The following is a 23,691-nucleotide window of genomic DNA, read 5'->3' on the forward strand; positions in this document are numbered from 1 at the left end:
GGAAGTTTACCTTTGCAACGGTTGGAAGAATTAATCCTCCAACCGTTAACCAACGGTCCCGAGCAGATATAATTGTTGGCAGCATATTCTGTAACAAAAACAAAATCTTAACAACATATTTAATTTCAAAATTTTCGTACAATTTTACTTCATCATTACTACGAAATACCTCTCGAAACAGCATATCTCCCATCCACTCAGATATTATAACATCAACCTTTTCTTCAATTGTTACATCCTACATAAATAATTCTTCAATTGTTAGCAATTGTTATTTATTTTATCCACAAAATTCGAGAGAGAAAAATCGGAGAAAGCTATAAAGCTGGCGTCATAATTGTTAAATTAACTAAGAGAATTGCACATAATAAATTCATTGAGAAATTGAGCTAAAACTTAAACTTCTATTGATTTTCAATTAACTATTGGAACTTCTAACACTTGAACGAGTCCAAAGTAGAGAGATTGACAAGTAATTTGAAAACTCTAAACACATAGTAGAGAGATGAACTAGCAATTTTGACATTTGCACATTCATATTTAGTATATTATAAATTCTAACTGACAAAAGTTACATTTTTTCTAACAAAGACGAATTAAATATTAATTTTTTAAGCTTGAATTTTCTTTGTACATATTAAATTTCACAAATCTAGCTTTGAACATACGCGACAAACTATGAATTAAATATAATTTTTTATTGATTTGATCTACTTAATACAATATTTAAAAGATATAGTATATTGTTAATTTGACAGCTGTGAAATTCAATATCTACAAAGTTATCAAGAAACTCAGATAAACTGGCCTATAATCTTCTGAAAAGAGGGAATACACAAATCCGGACAGGTCAATACAGCTTACGAAGCAGATAGCAAAACAAGTAATGTATGAAGATATGTTTCGTTAAATGAATTATAATCGATATACTGTTTCTGTCATATGATATATCGAATATCATTTCAGATTTTTTTTAAACAAAAATATGCGCCCTGTGTTAAATTTCGTCAAGTTTGAACTTTCACACTTTAGGGAAGAACTTTGCCTATTGGATAATGGAACCAATTTAATTAACATATTTATACACTTTTGGAACCTCTGCAACTTCAAAGAATAATTGACAAAGCAGAGAGGAAGAACAATTTCACTTATATTTCTACAAATTTTCCCTCCGAGATAGAGAGATAGCATGCTGAAGATATCTTAAAGCTTTCTTGTAATTAAAGAAACCCATAAACCAGAAGTCGAAACCATCCACAGTGACTATTTCTATGTACTTTTCTGAAGGTTTCTTCACATTTTCACTTTGGTTGACATGCTGAATCTTTTCATGTGGAATAGAGACCTTATAGTGGACTCTAATCAATTCTCCTTTTGGGGAAGAAATTTTGATGGATCTCTCACTGTAGAAAGCAACTTTGTGAGTAGAAATGAAGAGGAGACCAGCTATAGGACCTGATGTGGTTGATAAGTAACATTGTGATGCTTTCAAAAGCTTCTCTCCATCTTTAACACTAAAAATTTGCATAAACACTTTCTCTACTCCACCAACCTGAAGAATTCTTGCTCCCAACCTTAATTTCCCTTTTACTGTATTTGTTATCTTAGTCATAACCGAATTTAATTTACCTGCAAATATAAAAATGACCATGATCAATAAAATGGAATATGAAAGAAGTATTCATTAAACACATTTTATAAATGTAGGTTTGTTCATACCCTGATTTGATTTTGTGATGGATTTTCTGTATATGCCAGAAGAATCAGGTAAGAATCTCTTCGACGACTTCCCATTTGGATAAGTTGAGGAGACAAAAATTCCATTAAGTAGCTCATGAAGAAATGAGGTCTTCATATTTCAGTTTGTTATCTTGTTCTTGCCTTTGAGGATTTTGTTGTGCAAGGAATAGCTTGTTATTGAAGAGCTAGCTCTTATAATTTTGGATGATGAATTCTTGTATTTTAAAGGGTCATATATATGCTTCAAAGGAAACAAGGTGACTGTTTGACTTTTTGCATGATGAGTATTAGATAAAGCAAAGGGAGAAAAAGTTAATTTGCTTACACCAACCAGAATTAAAAGCTAAATGAATAGTTAGTTATGATTTATTTTAGTGGACTTGTAGATTATATAATAAAGTAAAGTAGCTGACAGTGTGCAATAGTTAAGGGCTAAATCAAAAGAAAAAGAAGACAGTGCTAGTGCTATATGGAACAGAAAATTGGTAAATGAAAAAGGAAACAATCAAAATTTGAGATCATGTGGTAGACATACTTGAATGTTTGTTTTGTGGAAAAAGGAATAGCCAGCCAAATCACTCCCACATCATCACCATGCACCACGTGGCATGCATGTGAAAAGCTCATGCTACTTTTTGTAACTTTCAAAGGAAGAATGAATATACTGTTTTATTATTGGTAAATTTGATGTTATTCATTTTCGTATTCCTTGAATCAAATTTAAGTTGAGGCATTGAACTATAGTTTACCAAACAGGATCATATCATTGAGAGGACTAAAACTTGATGGTGCACATGTTTCTGAAAAAGGGAATCACCACATCATTCTAAATGGACTGCATCAACATTGAAATTCCTGGCACATAATGTGTTGATCAAGGTGTATCAACACTTGTCTGTTAAAGACAGATGTTGTGACCGGTGCGCCAACACTTGTCTATAAAACAGAGTACTTAACATAAAACAATAAAAACAGTAAAGTAAATAACACACAAGAGTTGTTAACCCAGTTCAGCCTAAAGCCTACTCTGGGGGATACCAATCCAGGAATGAAGTCCACTATCAGCAGTATTACTTCGAAGCTAAACTCACCCGTTTACAACTTCTCACTTAATCACTACCCAATGACACTTCTACCTAGGAACTCCTAGATATGAGACCCCGTCCCAATTCTCACCTTAACAACACAGACAACGTTGTTATAAAACTCAACGATTACAACAGGTGGAGACACACTCCTAAGAAACTAGGATTCACTCTTGCTTAAAAGCTTGCGAGTAAACCACACAACACAATAGAACAATCTCCGTACTTCAAAGCTTAGGAGAAGTTCACACATACAACTCAATAACACTCAGGTCCTAAGCTTGCATCAATAAGACACAAGAAAGGCTCACAATTAACACTCTAAAATCCCTAAGAACACACGCTTTGTAAGACACGATTTTAGATGCTTCAACCATATGCTTGCCTTCGTATTTATAGTAGTAGAACGACTTGGGCTTCAAGACAAAATTAGGGCTTCTAGAATTGCGGCAGCAGTGATATATTTTTGAAAACAATAGTTATATTTTTGAAGCGCAAAAATATATTTTCCAAAAATATAATTCCTTTGGAAAATAAAACTAGGGTTTAGCTGCCTCCTGAAACACATTAAACACGTGCGCCTTCCTCTGTAAGAAACCTTGAAACAATTCTTCAAACAGATTTTCAAAAGATTGAGTAGAAAATAATAACAGCTAGCTGGCGCGCGCAGGTACAGAGACAGGTGTTGTTCCAAAGTGTACCAACATTTGTCACAACACTTGGGTTCAGCACATTTGTCTCAACACTTGGCTTCAGATATGTTTTTGCAAAATGTAGCCAACATACAAAAACTCAACAAACATGAGCCTTGTATTTCTAGTTTCTACCACCATTAACAAATTAGTGTGTGCAATGGAAGTAACATAGCCATCAGAGTTGTTTGATTGGTCAAAGTATATAAAGTGAGCTTGCTGACATGACTATGAGATGGTAAGGGATAAGAAATTAATGATAAAAAGAAGATATGGTTATGGAACATGGAATTTAATCTATGTTAGAAAATTGAAAATGGTCTCAGGCCAGCAATTGACATTGTGTGCTACAATGAAAATAGTCTTTGACATGCTTTTAAGGTTTTTCATGGAAAAGGAAACTGCCAAGTCATTCACACATCATCCACATTACCAATCTGTTGTACTAATTTGAAATTTGGAAGGAATGATATTAAATAATTGACCCAAAAAATATATAAAAAAAAGGAATAATCTAATTAAATTCACTCTCCAAAATAGTGGTGAGGGTAGACTTGTGATCAGAAGTAAAGTGGTACCGAAAGAAGCCCCTATCTGGTGGTACTCCTATACTGCAACTCGTGTCAAAGTAGGTAGCAACAAATGGGTTACATATACATACATGTATAAGAAGTTACAAATGATACTCTAAATCACTTATAATCATAAGTTATAAATGAGATGGCTCATATTTTCCTACCTTACTAGCCTTTTTTTTTACTTTGATATACCTATGTTACTGCATCAGAATTTAGAGAAATCTAGCATCACAAAGTTAGAAATTAGAATGCCAACACATAGAGTTCTAACATGCATCCTCACAAAATCATTTCATCCTTTAACCTTTTAATGGTTTCATTTTCAAAAACAGTTCAGTTCTCCAAAGGATTGGCCGAGGCCGACAAAATACCAATAAACCATGAAATCTTCCTCCTTAAGATATACAAACCTTTCTCTTAGCCTATAAAAACAAACACATTCAAGGATTTTTTTAAAAATAAAAAAACAAAGTAACAAACTTTTAAAAAAGCAGATTTATATCTTTATTTACAAACTTTTTCTAAAAGCAACCAAACAATCCATGATGTCAAAAATGTTATCTTAAATAAAATTCCTTGAAGTTGCCATGACACTAGTGTGTCTTAATTACATCAACCAAGATCATGGTTGAGTCATCCCAAAAAAGGATCAAGATTCACTTCCTACTTTTCATCTCTTTAAATACTACCTCCTTAGAATACAAAGGGACTGATCAAACCAAACAAGCATAGCTTCCTTAGCAAACTACAACCTATTCCTTTCAACATATAACACAAACCTTATCAATCATTCAACATGCATTCCTCACTTCTTCATGACCTAGTTGTTGGAACTCCAATCATATATGATCAGTTTCAAAAGTCAGTTAACAGATACTTACTTGATTCTTCGTCTCATCAATGTCAATATCCACCCAAACATCAAAGTAAGACATTATTTTCCTTGATAGACGAATCACAAACTTCTAATCTAATTTCATTATAATATTGATGGTTTTACTAACATAAAGTGCTTCATTGTTTCAGGTAGAGAAAATTCAATCCAGAAAATGCGCTGCAGGAAGGCCGATAGTCTCTCACAAAGAATCCAAGAACATGGTGAGTACCCCAGTAAGACTTAGATGTTTTTCCGAGATATGATACTGTTTATGAATACCATTCCTTTTGTCTGCAGTATCTATATCAGTTTAAGTCCTTTGCTAGTTGAAGATATCTAATTCTATTTATATAACTTTGAAATTTCAGTGAGACTGGGAGCAAACATATCTCAAACACTAAAGAGGAAGTTGAGCTTAGGGGCTCAAATTCTTCAAGTGGGTGGAGTAGAGAAAGTGTTTATGCAGTATTTTAGTGTGAGCGAGGAGGAGACGCTGTTGAGAGTTTCTCACTGTTATTTGTCCACCACATCTGGTCCTCTAGCCGGTCTCCTCTACATCTCCACTGAAAAGGTTGCCTTTTGCAGTGAGAGATCAATAAAAGTCTTTAATCAGAAAGGTCATATGTGTAGAATCCGCTATAAGGTAAGTCGTAAACTGTATAAAAACATTAACAAACATTTTCATATATCTCAGTTTCCCTAATCAAGGATTTGTTATGTACAGGTTACCATTCCACTGAAGAAGATCAAGTGTGTGAATCAAAGTCAAAATATAGAGAAGCCAACACAGAAGTACATAAATATAGTTACAGTGGACGATTTTGATTTCTGGCTTATGGGTGTATCAAAATATCAGAAAACTTTCAAATATCTCGAGGAGGCAATTTCTCAAGCTTAGATAAATATAACAAGTCCACTATTAGAGCATAATATATAATGTACGTCGAGGCATGAAGGAAGCTTCATGTTGACAGAATGATAAACATTAAGATACAACTTACAAGAGATGATAAACAACAAGCTATGTAAAGACAGATGTAATTAAATATAAGCTTTGAATAGAGGGACTTCGCGGACAAAACATCTCGTAGAAGTTTTGGCTTTTCACTCAAGATTGACCATTGAAATAACAGCTGGACATGGTTTCATTCATATGAGCTCGGATGCAAACTTATCTATCAACATATTGTTGATAAAGTTGTCGATGCAAGAGATCATTTGGCGTGTGCTTTGTAACAAACCCGAAGCAGTGACTGTTAATGATAGGGTATTTGGGACCATATTAGCAGAAGGTATCCATTTATCCACAGAGAGACCTATGTTAAGTTCGACGAAGAGAGATTTATTAATTGTTATGGTAGAAAACAAGATGGAAGGAAATGTAAATAGAAAGAACTAAGAAAAATGTTAGAAGTTTAGTTTCAGGCTCAACTACTTTCAAATTATTTGTACTCAGACCAGTCAAATCTTTAAGAAAATTTATTTATAAATTATTTTAACTAGCAAGACTTAAATTGGTTAATGTGATCCTGCTTTCTGACCTATCTGGATTTAACTGTCATAACTCATAAAATTTTCTTGTGGTTGATTTGGTGGAGCCATTTGATTCATTCATGATACAACTTTGTCTTTGTTTTCTTTTATGCGTTCACGCCTTAGACACATAACAAATGTGATGAATCAAGGAATACAACAAACAAGGAAATTTTGATTGTTATAAGTTTAAACGTTTCCTTCCAAGTTCAAGCGCACAACATCAATTTCTTTAAGCTAAAGTCAATTTTGTTGTGCTTAATAATAAAATACGCTCTAGTTTCAAATATAAGCAAAGAAACAAAATTTTCAGATTCTTTGAATATATTTGAAAGAAACTAGAGGGAGTAGTAGCATTCTTCCTTTGAAAGTTAGAAAACAGAAAGTTACTATATAGCATGAGCTTTTCACATGCCAAGTGAGAGCATGGAGATGATGTGGAAGTGATTTGGCCCTTAATTCCATTGCACACTATCAGCTGCTTTACTAAAGCACATTTATGGTTATTTTATTTGAATCTACTGCATAACTATTCATTTAGATTGTTATTATGTAAGTAAATGAACTTTTTTTCCCTTTGCTTTATCTAATACAAGTAAAACTTAGAGAGGTATAGCATCAGAAAGGTTTAATTCCAGCTCAGAAACCTTTAATCACACCCTCATCATGTGACACTGTCCAATCAAACCCAACCATTAGTTGCTTTGCTACTTCCCATTTTCAAAAGGGTGACATTTTTTTAAGGATTTAGAAAATTGTCACGGTAAAGGCATCAACATATATAAATCAATTAAGTCCAACAACCATGTGCCAAGTTTATGCAAGCTTTATATCTATGTTCAGAAGTACCAACATACCACCAAGGAGCATGTTAACCAAACTCAAAATGTGAAGTAACCTTCAGAAAAGTACATAGAAATAGTCACTGTGGATGGTTTTGACTTCTGATTTATAGGTTTCTTGAATTACAAGAAAGCTTTAAGATATCTTCAGCATGCTATCTCTCTAGCTCAGAATCAGATAGAAAAGTGGTAGAAATAGAAGTGAATTGTTCATCCTCTTTGCTTCGTCAATTATTCTTTGATGTTGCAGATGTTCCAAAAGTGTACAAATATTTTACATTTTTTTAAAAAAGCTAGTCTCATTCACAGCTACATGTAACCTGCATTGCAGTTCAGTTCAGGATAAGTCTTGTTCTCTAGTTAATTAAATCATCTTCTCATTTTGAGCAAAAACATTCTTAAGGAGAGGTTACTGCATAATGAATTCAATTAATTAAAACATCTCCAGACTCCAATACTAGTTACATAAGTGTCGTCCTTATTTTTTAAGCTCTGCCCCTTTTCATTGAAATTGAATGAGGTGGCAATAACAGTTGCTTAGTTTTAGAGTAAATTATAAAATTAGTTACTGAATTTTTTAGGAGGCTCTCAAATAGGTATCAGAGATTATAAATATTTTTTAAAAAATCCTTAACTATAAAACTGTCAAATTGATTTGGAGGAAGATTAACTTTGTGCTCATCATGGTCATCAACCACGATCTTTGTCGATGTAATAAAGACATTGGCATGGCAAGTTGAAGGACTTTTATTCAAGATAATATTTTGACATCATAGATTGTTTGGTTGCTTTTTGAAAAAGATGGTACAGAAGCAATATTTCATAGTGGATTTACATGCTATCTCCCAAGTATAAGGAAATTATACCAGAAAAAGTAAAGAGTAAAATACTTTTGTACTCCACATGCTTATGTGAGGATGAATCATCAGAGCTTTATGAACTGGCATTCTAACTTTCTGATATGGTTACTTCTCTAAATTTTCTTTGGTAAGTTAGGAAAAAAGTAAAATGGTGTCCATGTTTATCATGTGTGACTAACTTATATCTAAGATATGTTAACTTCTTATACTTGTAAACTATTTGTTGCCAACATGCACCATTAACGTGTGAATATGTAATATGCATAGGGATTTAAGATTAATTGAGAAAATGCAACAAATAAAAGAAAAAATGGTGTAGAAAATTTGACCATTCTCTTGAAATTTCAAATTAGCATAACATGTGGGGGAATGAGATGATGTGGTAATGATTTGGTAATCTCGTTTTTCACTAAATTTTGAGAGGCATGTGGATGTGAAGAGGTAAGGTCAATATCGAAGTATTTATACAAACAAGATACAATATTGATGATAATAATTTAAGAAAATGGAAGTGTTTTAACATAACCACATATATCAATGTCATGCTTGAGTCGAACAAATGATAGTATATTTGACTTTGAATACCTTTGATCTCAAGTTTCAGTGCTACATAGATCAGTCATAACACACAAGTCTATATCCAGCCTTAGGCCAGATTTTAGTTTCTAATCCATTCTTAGTTTCTACCAAACACATATTTCACTTTGCATAACCTTAATCCTTACCATAGCCCTTTCAAAAAGCTCACTTTATGATATATACTTTGTCTGGTAGAACTAAAAATGCAAGGTCTCTCTAAAAACGTTGGTCCATTTGAAAATAGTATAATAGTCAATGTGGAATGATGTGGATGCACATGGCAATGATTTGGTAATTCACTTTTCCAAAAACATGGGGGCACCATATCTTAACATACAATGTTTGTGGTCCTCCCAATTTATTCAAATTAAGGTCATTCCAGATTAAGCAACATAAAAGTGATTATATCTAATCTAGTTTCTATTGTGATGGTACCCAAACAGAAAGTGGCCATGTCAGTCACACATGTGCTGTCTACTCTACTCTACTCTACTCTGTCTTTGATGAAGGAGTTTCTGATCTTTTACTTATGCAACTATGTGCTGTCTACTCTACTCTACTCTAGTCTTCATCATGATTCCTAGCTGACTCATCCTAGCTGATTCCTTTGGACCATATATATACACACATTTAGAATACAAGGATTCATCAACCAAAATTAGAAGAACTCTTCAATATTTTTCACAAGCTATAGTACGTAGTTGCATAACAAAATCCTCAAAGGCAAGAACAAGATAACAAACTGAAATGAATACTTCATTTCTTCATGAGCTACTTAATGGAATTTCTATCAGCTCAACTTAACCGGATGGGAAGTCGTCAAAGAGATACTTGCCTGATTCTTCTGGCAAATATTGAAAGTCTATCACAAAATCTAAGAAGGGTAGGACACTAAGACACATCTACATTACTAAATTTATATTTCATCAAATACTTCTTTCAAATTTAAATTTATTGATTATGATCTTTTTTATATTTTCAGGAAAATTAAATTCCGTTCTGACTAAGATGAACATGTTTGGAAGAAAAGCCGATGGTTTTGCACATGGCGTACGAGAGCATGGTATGTAATCTTCAAAGACTTATCTTCAAATTTTCACTTTTACTTGGTATCAAAGCATGAAACAATATGTATAATGCCTAACTTGGCATGTTGAGAAATAGAATGAAGCTGTAACTGATGGCTTGAAACTGTTGTTGTAACCTGCAGTGAAACTCGGGCCAAAGATAACAGATATGGTAAAAGGGAAATTGAGGTTGGGAGCAAGAATTCTTCAGGTTGGTGGAGTAGAAAAAGTGTTCATGCAACTTTTTAGTGTTAAAGATGAGGGAAGCTTTTGAAAGCATCACAGTGCTACTTATCAACCACATCAGGTCCTATAGCAGGCCTCCTCTTCATTTCCACTCACAAAGTTGCTTTCTGCAGTGAGAAATCCATCAAAATCTCTTCTCCAAAAGGAGAATTTCTTAGAGCCCACTATAAGGTCTCTATTCCACATGAAAAGATTCAACATGTCAACCAAAGTCAAAATGTGCTCATATTATAAGTCTCTATAGAGATGCCAATATGCTCTACACTTACCTCTAAAATGAGGATTTTATGTATCAGACTATAGATTCATGTCAGTGTCCTCTCTATTATGAGATGATAGTATTAATTGATAATATGTACTTCAGATTTCGTATGCCTATGGTTGTCTCGTTTGATGATTGATTGATTGTTTATTGTCTTGCTTGATGATTCAATCTTATAATATGTAGCGATAACAATTTCTACATTTCTGTGCTAGGAATTTTTTTGAACAAAAAATGTAATCCATATTGCATTGATAAACAAATGTACTAGTAAGTAAATAAAACTCATAAAAGGGTATAAGCTTGATTAATCTAATTTTTATTGTGATGGCAAACCCAAACAAGCAAGTGGCCATATCAGTCACCTGTTTACCTATCAATTACCATATCTCATGGAACATTTACACATCAAAGTTTAGGGGTTGGAAAATCTCATGAAATTTTCATTGCAGTGGCAGCCAGATGGGAATGTATAGTGCCCTATGACTGTTATGAAATGTATACATGATAATTAATTATACAAATTACAAAGTCACCATATCTCTTTACTTTTTGTTACCTTATCACAAAGTTAAAGAAAGAAGGGTGACATCACAAAGTTAAGAGTGGCAGCTACCTCAAATAAATAGCTTTGATGAATTGATGGCCATCCTCACATAACAAGATAAGCTAGTGCAATTCTTTTATAAGCATTACTGTCCAATTGCTGGAAAAAAGTTACTCTTTCATAAGCATCTTCAATAGCTTATTATGTACTAAAAGTTATATTTTCCATGTGGGGGCATGGGGATGATGTGGGAGTGATTTGGCATTCCCTTTTCCACCAAAGAAAAAAATCCTTAATGTGTTGCATATTTATTCATTCATTTAGTTTTTAATTATGGTTTATGTAAGCAAATGAACTTTTTTTCCCTCTATACTTTACTTAATACAAGAAAAAGTTAGAGATGTATAGCATCAGAAAGGATTAATTCCAGCTCAGAAAGCTCTAATGACTTCCTTTTATTAGCATTAGTAAATATAAATAAAATAAAGAACCAACCAAACTATGTTTTGTCATAAGCACGTGGCATTGTCCAATCAAACCAACCTAGTATTATTATTATTTGTTTCCCCCCATTCCCTAAACTAATCAGCTGTTTATAATTAAAAACTTTTTTTCTATAGACAACTAAACATGCAATCTTCAACTTTTGAATAGCTTTTTTTTCCCTTTAGTCTTCATTGATGATCCCTAGCTGACTCATCCTGCAAAAAAGGTCAACAATCACCTTGTTTCCTTTTAAGTATATATATGCCCCTTTAGAATTCAAGGATTCATCAACCAAAATTACAAGAGCTCTTCAATACTTATCACAAGCTAATTAACCTTTCACAAGCTATAGTCCTTGCACAACAAAATCTTCAAAGGCAAGAACAAGATAACAAACAGAAATATGAAGACATCATTTCTTCATGAGCTACTTAATGGAATTTCTATCTCCTCAACTTATCCAAATGGGAAGTCGTCAAAGAGATTCTTACCTGATTCTTCTGGCATATACAGAAAATCCATCACAAAATCAAAGCAAGGTATTAACACGGCTGCATTAGAAAAATGTGTTTAATGAATACTTCTTTCATATTTAATTTTATTGATCATGGTCATTTTTATATTTGCAGGTAAACTAAATTCGGTTATGACTAAGATAACAAATACAGTAAAAGGGAAATTAAGGTTGGGAGCAAGAATTCTTCAGGTTGGTGGAGTAGAAAAAGTTTTCATGCAACTTTTTAGTGTTAAAGATGGGGAGAAGCTTTTGAAAGCATCACAATGTTACTTATACACCACATCAGGTCCTATAGCTGGCCTCCTCTTCATTTCCACTCACAAAGTTGCTTTCTACAGTGAGAGATCTATCAAAATTTCTTCCCCAAAAGGAGAATTGAGTAGATTCCACTATAAGGTCTCTATTCCACATGAAAAGATTCAGCATGTTAACCAAACTCAAAATGTGAAGAAACCTTCAGAAAAGTACATAGAAATGGTCACTGTAGATGGTTTTGACTTCTGGTTCATGGGTTTCTTTAATTACAAGAAAGCTTTAAGATATCTTCAGCATGCTATCTCTCTAGCTCAGAGGGAAAATTTGTAGAAATATAAGTGAAATTGTTCTTCCTCTACTTTGTCAATTATTCTTTGATGTTGCAGATGTTCCAAAAGTGTACAAATATTTTACATCATTTTGTTAAATATAAAAAGCTAGTTGTTTCTTAAACTTTTGGTTATATGATCTTAACAGACAAAGTTGTTCCATGAAGTTTAAAACTCAATCTACACATAATTAAACATGGGCAAATTTTCTGTTAAAAACTGCAAGGACATATAATATCAGAAAACACAAGCTAATGGCTATCATTCATTTAATAAAAGATATGAAGCTCTGGTGGTCTCATCTGTTACTTTTCTATTAACTGTGTTAAAGGCCCGTTTGGATTGACTTATTTTTGAGCTTATACAAAACAGCTTATGAAAATAAATAAGTTTTTATGTATTATTATAAGTTTTTCAAGGTAGTTTATGATAAAACAGTTTATAAATATACAACTTTTGTCGGTGAAAATTTATTAATTAACCCAAAAGTTTATTTATTCGCATAAGCTATTTTCATAAGCTCAAAAATAAGCCAAATCCAAACGGGCCCTAAGTGTTAAATTATATAGATAAAGTATAACTACTATAAAATGTTATGGTGCTAATTTTTAGTTAGCATTTATGTTGCTTCTGTATTAAGTTATCAGCTATTTACTTGTAATCTGGTTCTAACAGCTGGTACATAAAAGAATACCTCCATAACTTTGGTGAGGTAGGAGCATTTTCTCCTGACAATTTTTTTGTTTTGACCAAGAAATCTTATGTCCTCAGAGCCGCACGGTATTTTAACCGAAAAAATTTCTTGCGCAATTCATGCTTTATTGTTTTTATGATCAGAAGTTTCAAATTATTCTCTGGGGTTTATATCAAATATGAGGTGATTGTAAGTTGTAACTAAGTATATAAAACTCGTGATTCAGGCAATCCAATCTAATTTATGAGTAAAAGATAATATAAGATTTCAGTTATGCCACAGATGATAGATAATCTACTAATCAAGAACATATGTTCCACCCATAAAATAAAAGGAAAGATTGCAACTAGATATTAAGCTAGCTTCATGCGACAGATGATAGATAACCTACATTACAGTGCAGGATGAGAATGGAAAGGTGTAAGATATACAACTCCTTGAAGGTGGCTTCCCAATTTCATCTTTAACCATATAATGTATAAAATAACTCAGATGAACCTTTTATTTTTTTTGTGAGCTAAATGGAGGATGATGTAAGATTTTTGATTTGGCATTCAATTTCCTCAAACTAAAAAGTTTGTGATACCTTACTGCCCCCACCACATGATATTCATAGCCGACCTAAAATATAATATGGTTCCTTAGCTAACAAGGTAATTGCATAGTAATTAAGAAGAAAAGAAGTTGCATTTCTACTTCCTTACTTTAATGATATAACCACTGGCTTTCACTAATGCTGCTTGTATTTTTAATAGTACTCAAAGGGATCTTCAATAGACAGATTTTATAACAGCTTTGCTATCTATGCTGAATTTTTATTTTAATTTTTGGTTTACAATGAGCTGAGAATCGAATCCAGGACCTCTAACATACTACCAAAATTCTTCACCACTAGACCAAACCTAATGACATATCTATACTGAATTTTCACTACCTAATAATACTGAATGCGAATCTTACAATGAGATATAAGTCATTTTCTTATCAATTGATAAATTATCTTTATGTTCTTATTTAATTGCAGATGGTCTATTTATTTTCATTTGATTTCTTCTTTTTATTGCAACAGAAGTTTGAGGTTAGTCTGGTATCAGAAAGCTAACCTGCCAACTTATAAAGATGAATGACACACTAAACAATTTTTAAGAAAAAGTTTGTCTAGATCAGAAAGCTACGCTAACAGCTACTATCATGCTGATTCTGAATGACACACTAAACAAATGTATAAAAAAAGAAGCATGAATTGTTAAAGAATAATCACGACAAAGCTATTCCCTATATTCTCCCTTCTAATTTTCTTTCTAAATCAATATAAGCTTTGCATTTTTTAGTTTAACAATCAATTGTTAGCCTTCTAAGTGTATATTCGTAGATGACAAGGAACTTTTATGAAATGTACTCCCTCCGTCCCATAATAAGTGAGTCAGTTGACTGCGTCACGTATGTCAATGCATAACTTTGACGATTAATAATTTTAATTGTATAATAGTAAAAATTATAAAAATATGATATTTTAAAAATACTCATCGAGATGAATCCAACATCTTATATGCTAATATTTGTTTTTATTTATTAGTAGAAAAATAGGGTCAAAGTAAGATATGTGATAGTGTATATAATCAAAATGACTCACTTATTTTGGGACGGATGGAGTATTTTATAAGGAACAACCATGCTATCTTCAACTGTGTTTTCCACAAAACCAAAGCAAACTATGGTATTTTCGTTTGATGAAGTGTGGTTATTTATATTAATAAATTAGACTACTTTTAGTTTTTATCTGATAGGACAAAATCATGGACAACATATAAGTGTTTATATTTTGAAGACACTGGTTTTCCCCCATAATTATTGATATTACAATATATCATCCACTCTCACAAAAGCATATCTATAGCTTTTTCAAGCGCTAAATAAAACCATGTAGGAGAGGGAAAAAGATGAGGTGGGAGAGGGAAGAGTAAAAATGCAATGTATAGATTTGCAATGCAACACAAATCATCGGACAATTGTACAAGGAAAATCATTAAACTGATCAGTCGCATGAGTTAACATTCTGTTAGCTATGTCAACGAAAAACTAACAAAGAATGGCGGCAATGAACCGAAATTAGAAGGTCTAAACAAACAGGAACTCAGAATAATGAAAAACAAGCATGGTACTAAAAGTATATTTACACGACAAACGCATTTGAACCTATCTTTAATCATCATACAAATAGCGCAAAGTGCAGTTCAAATGCTTAACAATGGAATCAAACGTTTTACAAAAATGGAAGGAGAAATCTATTGACACTGTTTTGAGAGGAGGAAACAGTGTGATTGACGATATCTTGGACTCCTTACATTACAAAGCATGGTTTGTCCCTTGAACATCATGGACTGTAGTTGAATAAACAAATAAAATCTCAGACCAGGCACTTCCCAAATCATCTCATTTCTGCAAATTTACTCCTGACAATTGAAGCTAATTGCTACCGTCAGATCTAAGTATAGTCTTCATCATCAGAATAAACGCAACGTTCATTATTTTCACTTTTTTGAAAGCTCACAACCTACAACTCTCAATCAGTTTTTAGCCTCGGCTTATTACACATTATAACAGATTAACAGAATAGGAGATAGGTTGAACCTTATGTGTCATGGTTGCAAAATATGACAAACTCGAGAGGAGAGAAGCAACTGGGAGATATAAATAACTACTAAGTACTAACAAAATGCAGAGTAGAACCAGTCCCAGATGTCTATCCCTTTCCAAAATGCAGAAACATTATCTCGAATGTTTAATCAGAGCTCTGCTCATCCATAAGGATTCTAATTAGAAAAGAGAATCATTATGTACCCAAAAAAAAGAAAAAGAAAGAGAATCATTAAAATGTTGACATACCAAATTCAAATTGTGCTCTCTCATCTTAATTGACACCCAGCCCGCATTAATATTCTAAAACAAAATGGTACAATTTGTTCTCACAATTTCACCAGGTAATGTTCTGGTTCCGGTTCCTTAATCCTTATCATTTATTTCTTTGGCAAACAGCAGCATTTATTTTGTTGTTCTTTCTCTTTCCATGCCACTCAAGCATTGAGTACCACAGAATATATAGAATTATGAAGGCTTGTTCTGAATCGGCCTTAGACGTCCTTAAGCCAAAGGTCGTATCAGGAGCCAGCCTAAAGTTGGCCTCAAGCTCATTCGAAGCCAAAATGGAGCTCCCACTGAACAACAGAAAAAAGGAAAGCAAACGGAAGGACTGTTGTTATGCAGTTGCAAGCTTTTAGCTGTCACCCCAAGACCTAACACAAACGGTTACTCTGCTATTGCAATGACTCAATGCTTTTCACCTCTTCCAAAGGTACTATGTATTCATTCAAAACCTCTCACCTCTTTCATGCACACACCGACTTGAGCCTTCGAGTGCCTGCGAGTGCACCACCATTACTTGCCCCTACTGCTGTCACCGTTTATCTTCATTCACCATTACTATCTTCCTCTCAAGGTTTATACATGAACAAGATTCTAATTCTAACTTCTTATAGCAGTGGCCATTATGAAATCAAATGCTTAAAGAACACACAATCCATGTCTAATGACTCCATACTTAATTGGACAGTATCTTTTTTTTTAATCAAATTGGACAGTATCAAATGAATTTCAGCTTGAAACTCGAGTGCCAATCATTGGACCTCAATCTTTTGCATATACCTCTCTCTTCAAGGATAAGAGCAATTTTTGGCCTCTTTATGCCACTCACATAATAATGTACAAAAATACTGGCATCTAACTGCCGAACAAACTAAACAATATTCCATCTCCTAAGAGTTGTAATTTAGAAACAAATTCAAACTCAAGAGGCTATCATAGCATCTTTCCCCAAATTCAAACAATATGGAACTGCCGTGATCATTCTTCTCGAGGAAAAAAGAAAATTGGACCCCAAAGATCAATGACACTATACCAGTGGGGTTATGTACAAACTAAACATACGACGAAAGCTAATCCAGCAATCAAAAGACAAGATGAGCACAAACGCAACAAAGTAAAATTCCATATAATGTGATCACATCACATTGATCCAAATGCTATATACAAGTATCTCAGCATCTGTGAGCCAAGAAGCCAACTAGTCAAAGCCTCAAATAAACAACATCGATTGAGCAAGCTTTGATGAAATTACACTAATAACAAAAATTAAAAAAGAAGTACAGAAAAGAAAAGAAAAAGATTGATTGAAAGCATGAAATATATTACAATGATTACACAGATTACAGCAAAAGAGAACATACTCAAATGGTGGAAGCTCCACCACGACCCGAACCCGAAGCTCTCTCTTCTTCATACTCCTTATCATCAGTTGGAAGCTCAAACCTGCAAACAGGACAAGAATTTCTACAACTCAACCATGGAATAATGCAATCTCCATGATACTCATGCCCACAAGGCAATCTCTTCACCAATTCACCAACACCGAGCATATCCTTACATACAGCACAAGCAACCACCTCACTCTCCGACGCAATCTTCACCGTCGGCAATGCTTCCACAGCTGACTTTGAAGCCGGCGGAGCTCCTCTCCTTCCATTTCCATCACTCTCCGCCAGAGTCTGCAGCAACGCCTCATACTCCGCCGCATCAACATAATCCTCCGGATTGCCGACATACCGGTCCGATTCCGGCATCTGAAGACGAAGCTCAATTGAATTATCTTCCAGTCCCATTAGAATCTCCGCCCAATCCAAGATCCGATTCTGCATGCTTCGGGTTCGGGTCGCCAAATCCCTAATTCGATGACGCAATAGATCGCGTCTCCTTCGTCTCATATCTTCATCGTCCCCGTGTGGATCCTCGTTTCCGGATCGATCTTCCTGTTCCTCAACGGTACCTTCGGTATCTTCACCTTCACCGTCGTTATGAAATTCATCATCATCGTTATCTTCGTCGTTGTGGTCCCAACCACCGAGTTCGATCCTGAGGAAATCGTTCTCCGGTGAACGACTTGGAGGAGGTGGAGGAGACGCGTCGTCTTCACGCGACGATTGAGCGATTAGGCGAAGAACCTGAAGAAATTGAGAACCAAAATAGGGATCATCGGAGGAAGAGGAAGGTGAACGAGAACGAGAAGGTGTAGTGATGGATTCGACGAAACCGTTTTTGCAATCGCCGCAGATTAGGTCGGGGAGATTTGCGACCGTTTCGACGGAGACGCGTTTGTCGCAGTGGTAGCACCAATATGGAGGAGGGGTTTCGGTGGCGGGTGGTGGTGGTTGAGATGGTGCTTCCGACATGATACGGCGGAGAAAGTGGTGGTTGATTTGTCGTTTGAATCGTTTTGTTTTGTGAGATAGAACAATGCTATAGCATTGGTAGTAGTGGTCCTTGAAATTAATAATATTTTTTTTTGGATAAAATAATATTATCGAATTACAAAATGATAATGGATCTTTCTTATTTAAAATTATTATTTTAGTGGTGTTATTTAACGGTTCATTTTCAAGGATAAAATAAATCAATCAATCAATAAATAGAAAAATACTGTTTACTTTAGGAAAATCTATTTTTTCTAATCCTCACTTATCTTTGATTGATTTTTTCCACCATATTATGTGCTTTTGTTTTCTTGCAAACTACATGTTGTAATTATAGAACACATCAACATCTATTTACTTGTTTTGCCATATATATTATATTACAAGTTCTTTAATGATTTTTGTAAAACTATGTTGAAATTTGTTCCTAACTTTAATTCAAAAATAATTAATTGTTGTGAAGGAGATTAAATTCAATCAATCTAGTACAATCTCAACCAATAGAGAACAAAATTATTTTCAAGAGATTAATTTTGACAAATTAAACTCACGACATTCGATTAAATTGGGAGTTTTTCGAACCATTGAGTTTCAATTGAACTTTGGTTTTATAGTTGAAAATATAAGGTAAGGGGATGGTGTCCAAGTTCAAGTGGTAGGAAAGACTTTAGGACTCTTAACTTACAAAAGTAATTTATATTTACCTCCCTCCAAAAGTACTAACGGGGACTCGAACGCGGGATCTTCCAAATTCAAGACTTGTTTTTTTACCACTACATCAAACTCTTGGAGTTTGAATTAACTATTTGATACTCCTATCTATAAAATAAAATATCCAAACAAAATAAAATACCCAAAAAAAATGTTTTATATTGAAAATAAAAAAATATAAAAATTGCGTCGTTGAAAGAATCCGAATTCGATTCCTGATATGAATAATTTTTAATCAAACTTTACTTATCTTGCGGTCGAACTCTAAATTAATGAGTTCTCGTTCCATACTCCATGAGAGAGCCAGAGGGTTAAAAAAAAATCAAATTGACTTTTGCCTCATCAAAGAGATGTCCACATCCTAATTCCTTAAAATCATACTATTTTAGGTGATTGATAATTGTCGTACAAAGGAATGATACCAAATACAACACAATTGTGCTTACAAAATTTACAACCCATCAAATCGACAAACTATGATACAATACATCCAACACCAGTCAGTGGTGCAGTGATATACATGATACATTACATGGTGGTGCACATGAAAACTAACATCACTAGAACTGACAAATTCTCCTCAAATTTCTAAAGGTACACCTTATCAATAAAGTTCACATTGCAGATCTTTTGATAGAATAAATCTTGAAGATAATTACAGCATCAAAGAAGAACAGCAGGCTCGTTGATGCTACCGTTAAAATTAATCTTACAACAGTCAGGAAAATGAAAACCAGCCTCATCAAAGCCAGCCTTTGTAATATGTGGGCATGACCTCACGTCCAAGTACTCCAGGTAACTGCATTTACCAAGAAGAATGCCTATACCAACCACTGTGATCTTTGGACAATTACTAACTTTCAATATCTTCAAACTCAAACCAGGCTCCTCGTTGCTTATAAGAAGAAAAGCAGTATCTGTCACCTCTCCACAGCAACCGATGTCCAGCACCTCAAGGTTTCTGCATTGACTTAAAATACAGCTCAATGAAGAGTCGGAAATGTTCAGACACCAATCCATCCTCAAGTTTTTAAGGTTATTTCTACAAGCAGTAGCCAGCAACTTCATTGCGCTGTCAGACACATCCCGGCATCCACCAATGATCAAAGTCTCCAGATTATCACAGAATTTAGCCAATGATAATATGGCTTCATCCCCAACTTTGTAGCAATCTAACAATTTCAATGTCTTGAGAGAAGAAGAACAAGCCTTACAAATACTAGAAACCCCAACATCACTGACATTACTGCATTTATTGATGTCTAAAATCTTGATTCTCTGGCAACCACTTGCAAGGCTTATCAGTCCATTGTCAGTGATACTTGTGCATCCTTGCAATACCAACTCTTCTAAATTACGACAGTTTTTGGACAGAGCTTCTAGTATACTATCCGTAACAAATCTGCACCCAGTAAGATGCAATATCCGCAAGTCACAACAGCCTTTGGCAACAGCGGATAAGCCCTTATCAGTCAGCTTTCTGCAGTAGGACACATCCAAGGACTGTAATAAGGAAAGACCCTCACCAATAACTTTCATTCCAACATCCGTAATTCCTGTATATTATTATTAACACACGCAGAACAAAATGCCCCGTTAATCTCAATTTGAATTTGAACTCTCCAAATCAAACTATTAAAGCAGTAATAACTAATAAGAGAAATTGTTAAATGGATGGTAGTCCTCAATCATCATCAGTCACTCATCACTGATATTAGATAACATGACAACTAAACAACATGATATCCACATAAATTTCACAAAACTCCGCGCTTTAGTCCTCTCTCTGCATCTACAAATGCAAACCGAGAGTTATGGGGCATACGAGCACAAGTCCAAAGGAGCAGTGCTAGGAACACACTCTCTAACATTCACTCTCATTGGTTGAAATAAATGTGGGTCCCTCACTTTGGGAATAGGTTCCACATAAAGTGGTTAGACGACCCACATGAGTTTCACCCAATTAGAGGGTGAGTCAGTGCTAGAGAGAGTGTTGATAGCAGTCCTCATCCCAAAATACTACTGTAGTTCAATAGGTGGGAGAAGAATCCCCTGGCTTATAAGCTTGGCTTCTTAGGTGAGACTCTCCAATGTGGACTCGTAATAATGCACCACTACTATTTTTAAGATTTGATGTCCTCAGAAGCTTTTATTCCACAACAATTCATTGATCAGAAGAAACCATCCACTTATCAGAACCCTCCATTCCAAGAAGTTAGACTCACAATGAATGAATGAATGAATGAATGAATGAATGAATGAATGAATGCATCAATATTATTTATGAGCATAATAAACCTAAAGGGAGAAATCATCCATCCCAAAATACTAGTCCATCCATCCATCAGTGGGAAAATCCCTTGGCTAATAAATCTCACTTCTAAGGTGAGACTCCCTAATCTATCTGTACGTTACCCACTACCTAGAAGAAGCTGGTGAAATTCTCAAATTTCAAATCCAAGTCCGAAACAAATAATTAAATAATAAAAATTGAATTTTGAAATCTAAATCAACAGGCATTCATTAAACAGAAAGTAGTAAAATGCAGCAGGATTGAGAAAATACATACCTTTACAATTATGCAAATTGAGGATCCTCAAGCAAGTGAAGCCATTAGCAATAACAGAAAGATCAGAATCAGTAACACCAGGATAGAAAGAACGAGAAATGGACTGAGCAAGGTCCAATTCAACCAAACGTGTGAACCTATCAGCCATTTTACGAAGCATATGAGGACCGGCACGTGCGGCAAGTTTCTTCCTTTCCGTGCTCTGTAAACGAAGCCATCGCTTACACACCAAACCGAACGTTTCTTTGTCTTTTTCGGTCTCCACCCTCGCCAGAATTGAACGGAGCTCGTCGTCCGTCAACGCCTCGTTTATGCATACGCCGGCATCTTCTTCTTCTTCTTCTTCCTGTGTTGAATTGGAAGACATTGCACAGTAAACCCTAATCCCCCAACGAATTGGGGGTAAATAGTTGTTGCGATCGGAATTAGTACTTAGTACTGGCACGCACGCACGCACAACCAACAACACAGTTTTGTTTTGGTTTGGTTCAGAGATGATGACATGACATAATCAATGATTCAGTAGACTACGTGTGATTGATTGTCTACCCCGCATGTGTGCTAATTTTAACAAATAAGCTAACTTATTCACTATAAGTTAACTTATCAATTAACTTATTAGTTATAACTTATCAGTTATTCGTTAATCGTTATTATAACTTATTAATGATGCATTTGTTCCAAGTGATCGAACTCTTTATCTTCATTGACTACCAAACTATAATTTTTACTTTGTACGATTATTAAAATATCTTATTATTTAAATATAAAGTGTCATCGTGAAACAAATCCTAACTTAACATCCTAATTTTTTTTTATTCTTTTATTAATGTTGTTGCTAATGCGAGAGATAGCGGTGTATTGATATTTTTATGTGTTAACATTATTTAGTGTTGTAAGAAGATGAACAAGAAATTCTATCTAACTATAAAAAAAAATTACAAAATGCATTTTTAAAGTAATATACATGGATATTTATAAATATCTGCAAATATCTGAAATTCCGCTAAATACACATTTATCATAAAAATATTCGTATGAATATGTGACAAACATCAATATCATGCATTGATTTTGAGTTTGAGGTTTAAGGTTTGAAGTGTGAGGTTTAGGATTTTGGGTTTAAGATTTAGTTTTTGTTATTTAGGGTTTGGAGTTTAGAATGTGGGGTTCTAGTTTAGGATTTGAAATTTGGGGTTTTGTGTTCAGAGTTTGGGGTCCAACTTAGTTGTTTTGATTTTCTTAAAATGGGTTCATGTACTAATATAAGCTACAATAAGAAGTTTGCCTTTATTTAGTGATGCATAAATATGTACTAATGGAAGCTACAATAACCAGTTTGTCAATTTGCCTTTATTTAGTGATGCATAAATTGTGACTCTAAAATCTTATTTTCTTGATCTAACAGCATCTTCAATTATGATACCACTTTGAGTATTATACATTGAGTTTAATTGATATGCACCGACGGTGTAAAATAGTTTTGCACAATCGTCCAATAAACAAGCATTATTTTGCCATGTCATATTAAGAAAGTGGGGTGAAATGGGGTGATGTGGCGGAAAACATGGTTGATATTGGTTGACAGTGTAAAATTATTTTACACCGTCGGTGCATATCAATTAAATCCTTATACATTACTAATAAGTGGTTCATACAATATCATGTAATACTTATACAACTCATACATATTTTGCTCCAATGATGATACTATTTTTGGTATCATACATTATTAATGAGTGGTCCCTTTTATATTTATTTTTTTAACTGAAATTAATAATATTACCGTATCATCAATTTTGATACCCTCTATGTCACTTCATGAAATTTCAATGATAAAAAAAATTAAGGTACGAATCATTAACCTATGATACTCTCGTTGATACTCTTATTGGAAATGTTATAAGTTGATCCCCACC

The 23,691-nt window shown here is 34.1% G+C and overlaps 5 protein-coding genes and 1 pseudogene across 5 annotated transcripts; 3 read left to right on the forward strand and 3 right to left on the reverse strand.

The window, feature by feature from the left end:
- Nucleotides 1-1,048: 1,048 nt before the first annotated feature.
- Nucleotides 1,049-1,956, reverse strand: LOC123894140 (GEM-like protein 4). Its single transcript, XM_045944043.1, has 2 exons — nt 1,720-1,956; nt 1,049-1,629 (listed from the first exon to the last, which is right to left on the reverse strand). The coding sequence occupies exons 1-2, from the start codon at nt 1,853-1,855 to the stop codon at nt 1,157-1,159; spliced, it is 609 nt and encodes a 202-aa protein (XP_045799999.1). The 5' UTR covers nt 1,856-1,956; the 3' UTR covers nt 1,049-1,156.
- A 2,831-nt stretch (nt 1,957-4,787) lies between these two features.
- LOC123924413 (GEM-like protein 4) lies at nt 4,788-6,503 on the forward strand. The gene is made up of 4 exons (XM_045977299.1): nt 4,788-5,021; nt 5,122-5,193; nt 5,341-5,615; nt 5,697-6,503. The coding sequence occupies exons 1-4, from the start codon at nt 4,892-4,894 to the stop codon at nt 5,868-5,870; spliced, it is 651 nt and encodes a 216-aa protein (XP_045833255.1). The 5' UTR covers nt 4,788-4,891; the 3' UTR covers nt 5,871-6,503.
- A 2,862-nt stretch (nt 6,504-9,365) lies between these two features.
- Nucleotides 9,366-10,564, forward strand: LOC123903309 (annotated as a pseudogene).
- A 999-nt stretch (nt 10,565-11,563) lies between these two features.
- LOC123903308 (GEM-like protein 4) lies at nt 11,564-12,619 on the forward strand. Its single transcript, XM_045953259.1, has 2 exons — nt 11,564-11,933; nt 12,024-12,619. The coding sequence occupies exons 1-2, from the start codon at nt 11,798-11,800 to the stop codon at nt 12,494-12,496; spliced, it is 609 nt and encodes a 202-aa protein (XP_045809215.1). The 5' UTR covers nt 11,564-11,797; the 3' UTR covers nt 12,497-12,619.
- A 4,587-nt stretch (nt 12,620-17,206) lies between these two features.
- On the reverse strand, nt 17,207-18,753 carry LOC123884680 (E3 ubiquitin-protein ligase CIP8-like). Its single transcript, XM_045933843.1, has one exon. It carries the CDS (start codon nt 18,469-18,471, stop codon nt 17,473-17,475), a length of 999 nt encoding a protein of 332 aa, XP_045789799.1. The 5' UTR covers nt 18,472-18,753; the 3' UTR covers nt 17,207-17,472.
- An 803-nt stretch (nt 18,754-19,556) lies between these two features.
- Nucleotides 19,557-22,443, reverse strand: LOC123897371 (EIN3-binding F-box protein 1). The gene is made up of 2 exons (XM_045947974.1): nt 21,773-22,443; nt 19,557-20,759 (listed from the first exon to the last, which is right to left on the reverse strand). The coding sequence occupies exons 1-2, from the start codon at nt 22,137-22,139 to the stop codon at nt 19,867-19,869; spliced, it is 1,260 nt and encodes a 419-aa protein (XP_045803930.1). The 5' UTR covers nt 22,140-22,443; the 3' UTR covers nt 19,557-19,866.
- Between the last annotated feature and the right edge of the window lie 1,248 nt (nt 22,444-23,691).

The sequence above is a fragment of the Trifolium pratense genome, linkage group LG1 (assembly GCF_020283565.1).
Source record: "Trifolium pratense cultivar HEN17-A07 linkage group LG1, ARS_RC_1.1, whole genome shotgun sequence".
NCBI lineage: Eukaryota > Viridiplantae > Streptophyta > Magnoliopsida > Fabales > Fabaceae > Trifolium > Trifolium pratense.